Source organism: Triplophysa dalaica, chromosome 10 (assembly GCF_015846415.1).
Source record: "Triplophysa dalaica isolate WHDGS20190420 chromosome 10, ASM1584641v1, whole genome shotgun sequence".
Lineage (NCBI taxonomy): Eukaryota > Metazoa > Chordata > Actinopteri > Cypriniformes > Nemacheilidae > Triplophysa > Triplophysa dalaica.
The window spans coordinates 21998122-22012663 of NC_079551.1; the positions used below are offsets into that span (position 1 = coordinate 21998122).

Consider the following 14542-nt stretch of genomic DNA (forward strand, 5'->3'; position numbering starts at 1 on the left):
TACCATAGTGAAATCCCAGTTAACACCACATTCATTCAGTCTGTTTTTTTTTTACAACCCACACTGGTGTTTTGCATCTCTGGGCTTGTGTTCCAACAAACTCTTTGTCGTAAAAAATGTGATTGTGGCATTTCAGCACAGACTTGAAATTACGGCAATTCGTACAGATTTGACTACGCAAATGAGTTCGTCATATTTACCATACATATCCACCGTTTGAATACATCTGCTGTCAAAGTGAGAAATTGTTGTCAAATGAAAATCTGTGTGGCTCTGACAGTCATAACATTTACCAAGAGCTTAATGGATATAAAACTTCTGTCAACGTTTAAGGTAAGATTTAAATATTTTAAAGCTGGCTGGGTGCTGGTTAGTTTCAGATAATTATACTATGAAGGTTAATGGTGCATTGTTTTGTGCTTTTAAACGTATCATTTATGCTGAATCAAAGAGGTGAAGGTAGCACTACAGAACAGTCTGACTTATCCATGTATAGCTTGATCTTCACTCGTAAAAATAAAAGGTTCTTAATAAGTTCTTTGTTAGACTGTATTTCATACCCAGAAAGTTTCCGTTGCACTAAAGGTTTGTTGTAGTCTAAAAAGGTTTGACAGATGATAAAACAGTAAGAAAGCAAGCTTTCTATTAAAAACTGTTGACTGAAAGTTTCCTTAAGGAAATAAACATTGTTCTTCTATGGCACTGCTGCAAAGAACGCTTTGTGTTACGCATGCAACGCCAAGATCCTAGGTTCGATCTCATGGATTGACCATACTCAGAAACAAATGTATACTATAATGCAATGCAAGTCTCTTGATGCATAAAATGTCAAATGTAAATTTCAATCCATTCATGTCTACACTATTAACTCATGGGTCAAATTACCCCTCCATTAGTCATTTACAGCTGTTTTCTAAACAAAAGTATGTCAAACTTAGACAACAGTGGAGTGCAAAAGTCTGATATCATTCAAGATAAAACTGTCCCTTTAATCAAATAAGCAAACTTGTGACACTGACCATATTTATTTTATTCTATATAAAATGCATGAGTTTTGAAATCATGCTGTAAAAAAGCAGATCATGAGGATTTAAAGTTGTGGCGTCCATACCTGCTAAAGGAAATAAATGAAGTTTTTATGTATTCCCAAAGAAAACTATCAACCACATAGTGTAAAATCTGAATGAAGCAGAAAAATCCTGAAATCAATGTCTATAATTGTCATTGCAGGTTAGACGATGGGCTGCCAAGTTCTTACAAAATTCCATCTACACCTACCTTCTCATGCAATGTAAGTTCAAAAAAAGTTTTTTAATCAGTTATTATCATGAATATTTGTGATTTATATTATTTATGTCTTTAACTCCTCACAGCTGTTCTCATGAGACCTGTAGAGAGTTTAAACTGCTCTCAGCCCACCCCAGAGTCACTTTTAAAAGCCCTGAGGGAAACTGCCTTCACTAAAACTGCAGTGCGACCAGTTATTACACTAAAGACTCCAACTAAAATCACTCTGGGGTTTACTATGTATGCCATTATAGACTTGGTAAGCAAGTTTATGCATGATACACCTGTAACATGACATTTTTTAGGATGCCACTCGAAATTGATCCGTTACCTTTAAGGGTGTGACCAGGGCCGCATTAAGACTATAAGGGGCCCCTGGACTTTACCTCTTGAGGGACCTTCGTCTACCAGAATTACAGCCTAGTATTAATAAACACATTAATTTGCAGAAATAAATGCCATTTCAAAATATTTAAATCAGTAATTCATGCTAAATATAAACAAATATTTCTCCATTAACAATGTACATACTATAATAATACAGCTCCAGAGGATTTTCTTGTGTTTGTGTATAAAACATAATTTATCTGATTTTGTAATATTTTCTTATAGTTTTAGAATACTAATTAGTCATATTAAAGCATTTAGGATAAATGATTTTTAAATACATTCTTAATTTTATTGAGAACAAATGTCTTAATGATCTATTGTGTGATGGAAAACTGCAAAATGAAAAATTTGACGCGAACTGGAATCGAACCTGGTTCTCAGTGATAAAGCTACATAGGTCTTAAGCCACTGGAGTCTCTTGTTTGCCATTAGTCAATTTGACTACATTTCTATTACAAACAGATACCGGTGGGCGGAATGCAAATAGTTTCTACCAACAAGTTTGGCCATTCGCACTAAGTGTAACTTAAATAGACACGCCATAATTTTTATCGACATCGCCGATGCCCCCAACCAGCCCGGGGCCCTGGGCTTAAGCCCCGACCAGCCTGTGCATTAATGCGGCCCTGGGTGTGACAAGACACGTATCCCACAAGACCAGAGACGAGAAACAATACTGGGTTCACGAGAACGTGATTTTTAGACTTTTTTAAAAGAAATCCTCCATGAAATATATGGGGGAAAATTATTTTATTCACCTTAAGAACACATAATGCAAAAAATATAGGCATGATAAAATCAACTTAAACTTCTATTTTAATTATTTATAGTATGCAGTAAAAAATATATATAAACGCTGCAAAATGTTTTGTCAAAAACTCAACTGACAGGCAGTAATTGCACAAAATGTATGCTTTGTTTTTTAACAGGCGCAGCTTTTAGTAAAGAGATGTAGTTGTTCTCTCTGTCTAGTGCGTGTTTACTTTGAAACAAAGGTGAAAAAGAAATGCCACGGGATGGAAAATCACGCTGTCTTTGAATGGCCAGGCCGGTCACTGTAGGTCACAGCATAAAAATACTTTGTGCAGTTATTAAATTGTTCTGGACAGTAATGAAACTGGTCGAACCACAACAAAATGTCAACTCACACAAATGCTCTCAAATATATTCTGAGGTCGAACAGGTTAAATTTAGGGATGGCACCACAAGATGTTGTTCACTTGCAGAGCGCAGGGATCTGGCGGGTCCATAATATGTATTAGCGAGTGAAGATATGGGGGTGCCAAACCCGTGGTGGTCTTGTAGGCCAAGAGCAGAGTCTTTAATTTGATGCGAGTTCAGCAATTCTCATCTTCGTCACATCGCTAGACACACTCACTTTCTGTCGCCAATTGTCATTGTTGCTTGTCTCCCGGAATGTCGCTAAGCTGCTATTGCAGCTGTAAGTTGTAAGTTTCTCATGAAAGAAATAACTACAAAGATGGGACAAAGCTACAAAGATGGGACATAAATTGGGAAATAGTGGCATTCCTTAACGAAAACGTCTTGGTTACGTATGTAACCTCAGTTCCCTGATGGAGGGAACGAGACGTTGTGTCGAGAACGACAGATGGGGTTCGCCCTTGAGAACCAATCAACTCTGACTACTATAGAAAAGGCCAATGAAATTTGGCGAATGCAATTTGCATGCCGGGCTCCGCCCCCGGAAATCCGGTATAAAAGGAGGCCGGCGTGCAGCATTCACTTACCTTTGTTCTGAAGAGCCTGAGACCTCTCAAACTGCAGCAGAATACGATACGTGTTCGTGGCATAAGGGACACAACGTCTCGTTCCCTCCATCAGGGAACTGAGGTTACATACGTAACCAAGACGTTCCCTTTCTGTCGGTCTCTCGACGTTGTGTCGAGAACGACAGATGGGGTTGCCTATGGAAAACGCCACAACGCTGTATCGCGTCACAATCTCTAGCGAAGCGACGGTAACAAGCCTGGGCGTGTCATCTCGAAGCTTTCGTGAGACTGTAACCTTCCAGTGTGGTGGTCGGGGGGTTCCAGAGCTTTCTTGGAGAAAGATGGGTACAGCCCTGACCGGTAACTTTCACGGACGGGGCCTTAGCTCTCTATAGGCGAGAGGCCGTCCAGATCAGTTTACACCGGGTAAGCGCGACTCTTAATCAGGGAAGCGCTACAGAGGCCACCTCCTACCCGTGGGGAGGAATATGGTGGATATAGGTATGGTCTCGTCCTTGGAGGAGAACGCATGGAACGTGCGGACTGAGTAGTTAACCGCGAGGTGGAGGCCCACCTGGGGAAGCTCATGGGTTACCAGGAGTGGGAACCATTCTCATGAGGATACATCAGACGGAACAGCCCACGGAGGGGGTGTTACAGACGTCCGGTAGCACTAGGTCCGGTTAGAGCTATCTGTGATAGCTCACATGGTATCCCGGCCTAAGGGGGAAGGCTGCTCTGCCCAGCCAGCCCCCAGGGGGTGCTTGTTTGGTGATGGATGGAATGCCTATTCTTAACCAGTGTCTGGGTAAGAAGGGAGGCTGGTGAGGTACCAGTTTCTTAGCGATGTGTTCGGGTAAGAAGAAAAGGTAAATAGCACACTGACCCAACCTGTTAGAGGGTGGAAAGGTGCTTTCGCAGGCATACGCCCCCCCGGATGCCAGTCCTACATGTCGCCACGCAGGACGTGGGCTGACACCGGGTTTACGCGAAGGTTGTTAACCCTTGCGAAGGTGTTTGGGCATAGCCCAACCCGCAGCTCTACAGATGTCTGCTAGAGAGGCGCTTCTACCAGTGTCCAGGAGGTGGCTAAACTCCGTGTGGAGTGAGCCCTCACTGCCAATGGGCATGGGAGATTCTGAGATCGGAATGCCGTCGTAACGGCGTCCACGACCCAGTGCGCCAGCCTCTGTTTGGAGACAGCCTTCCCCTTCTGCTGTCCTCCAACAGACACGGAGCTGGTCAGAGCTTCAGAGCTCTGCGTGCGGTCCAGTACGTACTGGACACAACACTAGTCGGGTTGGGTCTTCCTCCCCTATGGGGAGCGCCTGCAAGTTCACCACTTGGCCCCGGAGGGAGTTGTGGGAACTTCTTGGGCACGCATCGGGGCCTGGGTCTCAAGATAACGTGAGAGTTTCCAGGGCCGAGTTTAAGGCAATCCAGGGACACGGAGGATGCTCGGTGGTCCCCTACCCTCTTGAAGGAAGTGAGCGCCGTCAGGAGGGCCGTCTTACTCTATGAGGAAGATCGGAACCTCCGAGGGGCTCTTTGGGGGGCCCTGAGGCCCCCCAGGACCACTTAGGGTCCCAAGAGGGTATGGAGCGGAGATGAGGCGGATTCCGCCCTCTCGCTGCTTAGGAACCTGGTGACCAGGTCGTGTTGCCCTAGAAACTTTCCACTGACTGAGTCGTGATGAGTGGCAATAGCGACTACATACACTTTCAGTGTGGAAGGGAGATGTTAGTCTCCAGTCTCGTGAGAAGGGGAACACAATCCTGATCAAGCACCTCAGTGGGTCTTTCTCGTTGAGAAAGACACCAGGACGAGAAGAGGCACCGTCTAGAGGCGTGTAACCGCCTAGTAGATGGGGCCCTAGCCTGGGTGATGGTCTCAGCCGTATAGGGGGAGTAGCCATCTTAGGATCTTCTCGTCCCGTCTAGAGACCAGACATGGGTGTTCCAGAGGTCTGATCTGGGATGCCAGAACGTGTCCTTCCCCTGAGAGAGCAGGTCCTCTGTCAGGGGAATGGTTCAGGGGGAGTCGCTGTCCAGAGCATCGGCTCTGAGGCCAAGTGCGGTTAGACCGGTGTGGTGTAACCAATAACACTTGGTGCTCCTGCTCCCTGACCTTGCACAGAGTCTGTACAAGAAGGCTCCTGGGGGGGGAAGGTGTGCTTCCGGCCATCCCGCGGCCAGCTGTGCGCAAGGATATCCGTGCCGAGGGCAGGGACTATCAAGCGGGCAAATGGTGGTGTTACGGGAGGTGAACAGGTTTTACCTGGGCCTACCCGAACAGCCTCCAAATGAGCTGGACTGCACGGGGGTGGAGTCGCCACTCTCCACGAGGCATAAACTGGCGAGAAAGCACGTCGGCTGTCTAGTTCAGTTTGCCCGGGGTGTGTGGCCTGCAGGGAACGAGTCACCTGTTGACTCCACCGGAGGAGGCGTCGAGCAAGTTGTGTTTAGCTGCTGTGTGCGAACGCCACCCTGACGATCTGTATTCGCTACAGCTATAGTGCTGTCCTCGGAACAGCACGTGCATGTCTCGCACGAGAGGCCGTAGCCTGCTCAGTGCAAGTAGCATAGCCCACAACTCTTGGCAATTGATATGCCAGCGCAGGCGGGGGTTCGTCCAACACCCCACCTGCGTGCCCGTTGCACACTACACCGCACCCCTGCAGGGAGACTTCAGTCGTCACCACGACCTGCCTCATAACCTGCTCAAAGGGACCTGAGTCCGTCGAAAAAGTCATAAAGACTAGGGGTTATGGTGCGTCGGCAGCAGGGCGGCATCACCATGCGCCTGCTGCCGGTGTGCCACGCTCTCCTCGGAACTCGACTCTGAAACCAGTGTTGGAGCGGTGTCATGTGCATCAACTCGAGGGGTATTAACCCGCGAGGACGCCATGTGTCCCAGGAGCCTCTGAATTGTTTCAGGGGGACCGCTGTCTGCCTAAAATGTTCATTTCAGACAGTTCAACACTGGTTGGGCACAACTGCGGACAGGTGTGCCGACATGGTGACAGAGCTGAGTTCCATACCGAGAAAGAGGATGCTCTGCACTGGGGAGAGCTTGCCCCTCTCTTGGTTGACCTGGAGTCCCAATCGACCTAGGTGCCGGAGCACCAGGTCCCTTTGTGTACATAACAGATCTCACGAGTGTGCCAAGATAGGCCAGTCGCTGAGATAGTTTAGTACCCGCTCGCCTTCCTCCTCTCAGGGAGAAAGGGCGGTCAGGGACAGACCGAAAGGGAGGACTCTGTACTGATATGCCCGCCTCTCGCACGCGAACCGTGGGAACGGCCGGTGTCGAGGAGGATCGAGACATGAAAGTAAGCGTCCTTCAGGTCGATTGCCACGAACCAATCCTGACACCTCATAGATGTCAGGACGCGCCTCTGTGTGAGCACCCTGAATGGCAGCTTGTGAAGGTGCTCTGTTCAGGGTACGCAGCCTTTGGGGGCAACCCGCCGTCTTTCTTGGGAACGATGAAGTGCGGGTGGTGACCCACTGAACATCTTGGTTTTGAGGGACGAACTCGATGCCTGTTTTGCCAGAAGGGTGGTGACCTCTACCCGAAGTACGGAGGCGTCCCTGCCTCTGACAGAGGGAGAGATGATGCCCCGAAACTTGGGTGAGTCTCTGGCGAACTGGATCGAGTAACCAAGACGGACCGCCCTCATTAGCCAGCGAGACAGTGTGGGCAGCTCTCGAGCTCCCAGGGACTGTGACAGGGTGACCAAGGGGACGGTCTGCTTCATCATTCCCACGGGGGGTGGTTCGTCGGCTGGCGGAGCTAACCATGTCGCGGGGAGTCCCCGGAGGGAAGGTTTTTGCTCCGCCTGCTTACCTGCCTGGCGGGACAACGGCACGCACTGTCGGTTTGAGAGTGGTGACGGCTGTCGTATGTGTACGACCTCACGCCTCGCCAGGGTGTGAGGTCGGTTCGCCGAGCACAGTCCAGTGGAGTGTGCGATCGGCTGCAAGTAAACCCGGGGAGAACAGAGAACTCAGTGAGTAAGTGGGCGCCAAGCCCTAACAAGGGCCCGGCTTTGGTGACGAGGCAGGAGTCGTCCCGTACCGACCGATCAGAGCCGTGGCTGTGAAGGTTCGGGCCCGATGTTGTTCTTCCTGGGGTCTTCCCGTCAGTGTCCCTTCTCGCGAGGAGGTTGCTGACGGGGTGGAGGTTTCCCCCTCGACCTCTGCTTCCGGGGTGCCGCCTGTGGGGGCACAGGAACCGGAGCCGATGTCGAAAGGGTCCTGGGTTGCAGGGAAGCAGACGTCACGTGAGATCTCGGAGGCCTGTAGGCGGCCGAGTCGCGGCGTGAAAAAAATGTGGTTAATTGCCACTGTCTGCTTCGCCGTCAAAAAACTGCTGAGCGCAGTCCTCGACGGTGTTACCAACAACCCACCCTGCGAGATGAGTGCATCAAGAAAGCGGACTTCCTTGCTGTCACTCTTCTGCACAAGGTATAGCCGGGGGTGTCTCTCCTGGACCACTACCGTGGACATCGTCCGACCCAGGGCCCGTGCCGCCGCCTTAGTCGCCCGTAGAGCGCTGTCAGCGGTGGCACGGAGATCCTGCATTATACCCGGGTCGGCCTTACCCTCGTGGAGCCCTCTCAACGCCCTGGCCTGGCGGACCTGCAGGATGGCCAAGGCATAGAGAGAGGAGGCAGCCTGGCCCGCAACATCGCAAGCTTTCGACACCAGTGATGCCAAAGTCTTACGTGCTTTGGACGGTAGGAGTGGTCGATCCCCCCCCAGGTGGTAGCCGTCCGCGGCACAGGTGCACCGCAGGCGGACGTTCCACCCGGGGGATCTCGACGCAGTCCTTGGCTGCCTCACCATCGAGGGAAGTAAGGGAGCCGGAGCTGGTTTCACTGGAACGGTCCGTGAGTGGAGCGTTCCAAGTTTTACACAGCTCCTCATGCACCTCCGGGAAAAACATGGCACCCGGGGTGGGCGCGGTTTGCACCGCGCACCGACCTCGGGAACCACGCATCCCCGGGTTAGCACGGATGACATCACTTCTGCTTCCTCCTGAACTCGACCGCTGGGGGTGGAGTTTGGATTCGGCAGAGTCGGATGCCAGTCTCCCTCCGATGCTGCGAGCGACATCTCATCTACGTCACACATCGTTTCCGAGTGTGTGCGTGAGGATCCGGAAGGTATGCCACCGCCGGTTGGGGAACGTTCAGAAGAGCGAATCGGGGTGCGATCGGCCCGTGAGCACTTGGCTGGCGGGTTTACGTTCGCAGAGTTCCCCGTATCACTAACGCTGCTAACGTGGGTGGTCATCGGGGCCGTAGCCACAGATGTCACAGCCCGGGTAGCAGACGAAATGGTGGCTGGTTCCCGTAGGAAGACAGCCACCCGTGACCGCAACTTCTGAATGACAATCTGCCCGCAGTGCAGGCAGATGTGTCAACGAACGCTGCTTCAGTGTGCTGGACGCCCAGACACCTAATGCAGCGATCGTGTCCATCCCCCTCCTCGATGAGGGTGCCGCACCCAAGAGAACAGCGGGACATGCCGCGCTGGAGAATGCTCAGTCAGTCCTGAAAAGGACTTTTAGAAAAAATCTCTAACACCTCCGGAACCGCCGAGACGCCCAGGGGAAGGTCGCTGCAGGAAGGGACGATCCGCTGTAACACGTCGTAGCACCAGCGTGTAGTTGTAGAGGATTGAATCCTGAGTTGTACTCATGAGCGATGGCTCTGAAGAACAAAAGGTAAGTGAATGCTGCACGCCGGCCTCCTTTTATACCGGATTTCCGGGGGCGGAGCCCGGCATGCAAATTGCATTCGCCAAATTTCATTGGCCTTTTCTATAGTAGTCAGAGTTGATTGGTTCTCAAGGGCGAACCCCATCTGTCGTTCTCGACACAACGTCGAGAGACCGACAGAAAGGGAACTACACTTGTACGTTTAAAAAAATACTTTATAAAACTCTGAATGTGTTTTCTTTTTAGGATGAAAAAGCTCAAACCTTGGACACATTTCTTTGGCTGTGGTTTGTAAGAATTCCAAGCATAAGGCATTTTAGCATCCCAATTTATAATCAATAAATACTTTCTACAAATGGTTTATAAAAACAGGTTTGATCTTTGTAGGACTGGCAGGTTGAAGGTTTGAGTTGGGATCCGGTTGAATGTGGAACAGACAGAATCACACTGCCAAGAAAAAAACTCTGGCGTCCTGATCTTGTCATCAATGAATTGTAAGCATGAAAAAGACATGAATTAAATAATCCAAAGGCATTTTGTGAGCTTGGAATAAAGATGTATTTACGTATTTTGTTCTAAATTATTATTTCTATAATGTCCCCTGATTTAAAAAACATGTGCAGGATAAGGTGAAATGACTTGAAGTGATTTGTAACAACAACTGTCGTGTCCCATGTTTTCTGTTGTAGCATGAATGAAAATCAAACCCCAGAGACTTATTATCTTACTCTCTACAACACGGGTAAAGCAGAAGACGGGCTTCCATTCCATGTGATCAGCTCCTGTAACCTGGACATCTACAGCTTTCCATTTGACATTCAAAACTGCACATACACATTCAGCTCATACAAGCACACAAGTGAGTGAACCTCATTTCTATCTTTTCACTTCATCTATAATCCATTCTATTAACAAATCCTCATTTCTCCCTCCAGAGAGAGACGTTCAGTTATTTTTTTCAGAGCCAGCTGAGGACACACTCAAGAGTTCTCTATTTTACATGGAGACTAAAGGAGAGTGGGAACTGATAGACCTTGTGGCTGGGAAACCCCAAAACTCCACATATTTTAACTTTGATGGGTTGGACAGCTGGGACGAACTTGCTTACTATGTTTGTGTCAACTTCACTTGTTAATTTTTCAACCTGTAAACATTGTGTTAATATTCAGTCTGATCTCACATTTGTTGGTTGTCAGATTGTCATGAGGCGTCGGCCAACTCTATACGTGGTGAACCTGTTGATCCCCAGTTATTTCCTGATCACTGTGGATCTGTTCAGCTTCCTCCTGCCACCTCAGAATGTGGATCGATCTGCCTTTAAAATGACTCTTATCCTGGGCTACACTGTCTTTCTACTCCTCATGAACGATCTGCTCCCGGTTACAGGAAACACCATTCCAATAATCAGTCAGTTAAAACCTTTGTTCATAATATATAGAACCAAAAATATATATTTAAATGTCCTATATAGGGTACAGTGAGGCTCAAAGCTACCTATAGATCAGTGGTTCTCAACCTGGGGACCCCAAGATGGATTTGGGGGGCCACAGATTTTATGACATTTAATGATATTTTTTGCTGATTCTATGCTATCAAAAATGAGAAAAATAAGACCACACAAACCGAAAGAATTGATGTTCCACCATTTTATAACTGAATATGCTTTTGGTGTATTAAAAATTCTTTAAGATTTTAAGTCTTTTTTGGGGGGCCACAAAGCGATGCACTCTACACAAAGGTTGCCTTACAACAAAAAAGTTTGAGAACCACTGCTATAGAACACGTGCTTTTTTCTTAAAGTGTACGTCCATATGACCCTTGTGTGGTGTTTGGATCCATGGGAGCCATATAAAAGAGATGATGATGAGAGTGATGTGTTTTATCACAGTATGGAGGAAGTTATGTTTATTGATGAAGCATACCTTACATATTCAGGCAATAGCGCTTTTAATTTAATTGCAAAACAAATTTCTATTAAAAAAGTGTAAAAAAAAGTATATTTTAAGTATTTTTTATTATGTATTTTTGTATAATTGTAATATGTTCAATTCTGAGACCATGAAAGAAATCTATGATTATGTGTTCAATTTAAAGGAAAGAACTTTGAAAATGAAAAGAACTGTCTTTATCTACAGATGTGTTCTTCTCTCTGTGTTTGGCGTTGATGGTGGCTAGCTTACTGGAAACAATTCTGGTGACTAATATTCTATGTGGCTCAAGTAACTATCCCCCTTTACCAAACTGGGTCAAAGTTTTATTTCTGCATTACATTGCCCGACTGATTTGTTTGGGAAAGAGAACTTCGGAGGAAAATTCTTCAACTCAAAGTGAGTTTCATATTGACTGCATAACGTCTGCATTAAAACATTCTTTCACTTTTTTGTATAGGTAGCTCTTTTTGAACAACTAAAGCAACATGTAGAATAGCTAACTAGCTTTTAGCATAATTGCATCTGTCACAGGACAGAGCATTAACTAAAGCTGTGTCCCAAATGACATACTATACACTATGTACTTAAACCAGGGCTCTCTGAGTTCATAGAGAGTTTTTGGCGGGGGAGAGTGTTTGGGTGGGGTCTGATCTGAAAAATCTGACACATAAATTTTTACAAATAAAACAACATGTATTTAATTCAGCATTTCTTAGTGCAGGTTTGTGTGTGAGAGTGAGAGAGAGATAATGGTTAGTGTTGTTTATTGTAGGTGTTGGTAGCAGGTATTAAGGCCTTCAGCACAGGGGTTTGGTCTAGGCAATTTCATTACATTTAATCCAGACAATGCATAGTAACAAGTGTCAAAATAGCTGCTGAATTTATCAGGGATTCAACCGGCTAGCTAGGCTAGTTCACATACTCTGGTCAGACTGTTGGCTAACCTACCAGTAGTCTCATACTTCATACTGAAGTTCTGACAGGTAAAGCAACCAATCACGTTTCGTGCCGCGTCATGTTTAGAGGAGTGGAAATGTCCCCGAAGTAACAGACTGGTGTACATTGACAAACGTGTCAAAAGTTAACAGCAATCATATGATTATACGTTTATGCCGTGAACCTCACATACTTTTAAGAATTTAGCGTTTAGTCAATCGTGAAATATTCTTATAGCAACCATTGTAAACACAACTGCTTACTTCTTAGATTGGAAGGCTTTGTGCTATTTCCATACGGACCATTAAAAAACACAACACACACATATGTTCCCCCAGTAATGATGAGATGACTTTCTGTACTCTTAGGATATGGTCTACTCCCAAGTCCATGCCTCTGTAGCCACTTCGGCGAGCATCTGAATCAATGTCGTGTCGAGTGAGCCTGTGAATCGCAGAATGTGTCATTGGAATCAGAATGTAAACGTTGTTGTTGTGGGAATACCAAAATCTTACCCGGATACAACAATGCTATTTTCTAATTGGCTGTTCGGTAGCTATATTTCTTATTTGATTAGCTGGTGCATGGCAGGACCTTCTGAACTCTATGGGGAACTCACTTGATTCCTGGTTATCCTGGAAATTTCTCTGTGTGAAAAATACAAGGTGTGGCGTGTGAGCGCCCAATGCGTGAGACTTGAGAGCCCTGCTTAAACTATGCACTCAACCATGTAGGGCATGAATTTTAGAAGGGTGGTATCATCACAAAGAAATATTAAATGGTTTTATACAAACTGGAAGTATATCTGGATAATAACTTGATAATAACTAATAAATGGAATTTTCAATGTTAAAACACTTTTTATACTACAAAATGGTGTAGATTAGTGCAGAAGTGCGCAATTTGGGACGCACCTTGAAGGCGCGAGATTCCCGAACCAGTAAAGAGGGCTTGTGTTCGTGATTGTGAATTTGCATTTTATCATAAATATTTGGTCTGGGTGTCACGTTTACACATTTTATTTGCAATTTCAGTGGGAAACACTGACACTACTTCCAGTTCATCTGAGAATAAAAGAAATAAAATCAGACAGCAAGAGAAAGACTCAGAAACATCACTAAACCTAGCTGGGGAAGAACTGAAGGAACTGGGGATAATACATGAAAATCTACTCACCATCCGTCATCATGTGGATAAACATTTCTCAAGTAATCAGAACACAAAAGAGTGGATTCACCTGGGCGAGATCATCGATCGATTTCTCTTCATTTCATATATCATCTTCCTTTCTGTCAGCTTCATTACCATAATAATCTTCTGGATGTACTGGTACAGTTTTGGAAGAAAAACTGAAGATTAGTCTTCAAACTCCACCATCATTTAAACATCTTTATAGTCCCGTAGTCTTTCATTAAAAAGGCAATTTGAACGTCTTTGTTTACTTAAGTTTTTTGATCTGAACTTAAAGATTTGAATTTGATTTAGTTTCATATTCTTGAAATACTCAGTTTCATGTAATTGTCCAAATTTCTTTCAATAAAGGAATAATGTCTAAGCATGTTACAAGTGTGTCATGTTATGGCAGCACATGCATGTCAGAAAAGCCATTAGGTCCTGCTTATTTATAATAACACATTTCTTCATTTCAGCTGTCTGGTCAGTGTGCATTGCAATACAAGTGTTTTATAAACTATTTTTTTTATTTAATTATGTAGTTGACAGTGACATTGTATTTTAATAAAACATTCCTGTAAATGTACCAGAATTAGCCAAAGGCTGTTTTTCATCCGTAGTTGCTCGACAAGATGTTACACGTCACCCTAAAGAACATTCAATTAAAAATACATACTAGAAAATTCTAGTGTTGACAAATCTGAGTAGGCATACTAAATAAACAATTTCTCGATTGAACCCTAAATAAGGCATATGTTTTTAAATCTCTTATAGTCGTCGGAATAGTATTTCATTCTCATGCAGCTTTCATAGAAATAGCAGACTCACTACATTTACTTCATTTAAGCGGTATCCTCTTAATGCACCTCTAGTAGTGTGACAATCAGTTGCTCTAATACGAACCAACTGAATAAGAGGGGGAGAAGATTACCATACATTTGCATACTTGATCATGTTTTCCGAATTTAACAAATTATACTTTTTCAGTATTGGACAATTATGATAATATACCTATTTCTTATTGAAGACTTTTAGTGTACAAACGTACAATTTACGAATTCCCTTTACAAAAATGAAAACCACGAAGGCAGCCCAGACAAAACAGATAGGCAGCGTAATGGATATCTTTTTTAATTACATCCAGAGAGCATCTTTGAAAAAATTAATCACATATTTAAAAACTATAGTACTAATTTCTCGATAGAAAAGCAATCAAAACTTGTTTAAAGTGACAGTTCAACTTACATTTATACAAAACTATGCTCCAACCGACGTTTCGGCCGCCATTTTATTTTTCGAACTTGATCCTGCTCGACCAATCACCTCACTCGCATGTTGTCATGGAAATGACACACTACTAGCTTGTCA

General features: G+C 45.4%; 1 protein-coding gene across 1 annotated transcript; it reads left to right on the forward strand.

The window, feature by feature from the left end:
• The first annotated feature begins 303 nt into the window (after positions 1 to 303).
• On the forward strand, positions 304 to 13381 carry LOC130430697 (5-hydroxytryptamine receptor 3C-like). The gene is made up of 10 exons (XM_056759838.1): positions 304 to 333; positions 1231 to 1291; positions 1374 to 1546; positions 9381 to 9425; positions 9522 to 9628; positions 9824 to 9993; positions 10070 to 10245; positions 10331 to 10541; positions 11270 to 11461; positions 13036 to 13381. Exons 1-10 carry the CDS (start codon positions 304 to 306, stop codon positions 13359 to 13361), a joined length of 1491 nt encoding a protein of 496 aa, XP_056615816.1. The 3' UTR covers positions 13362 to 13381.
• The last annotated feature ends 1161 nt before the right edge of the window (positions 13382 to 14542 follow it).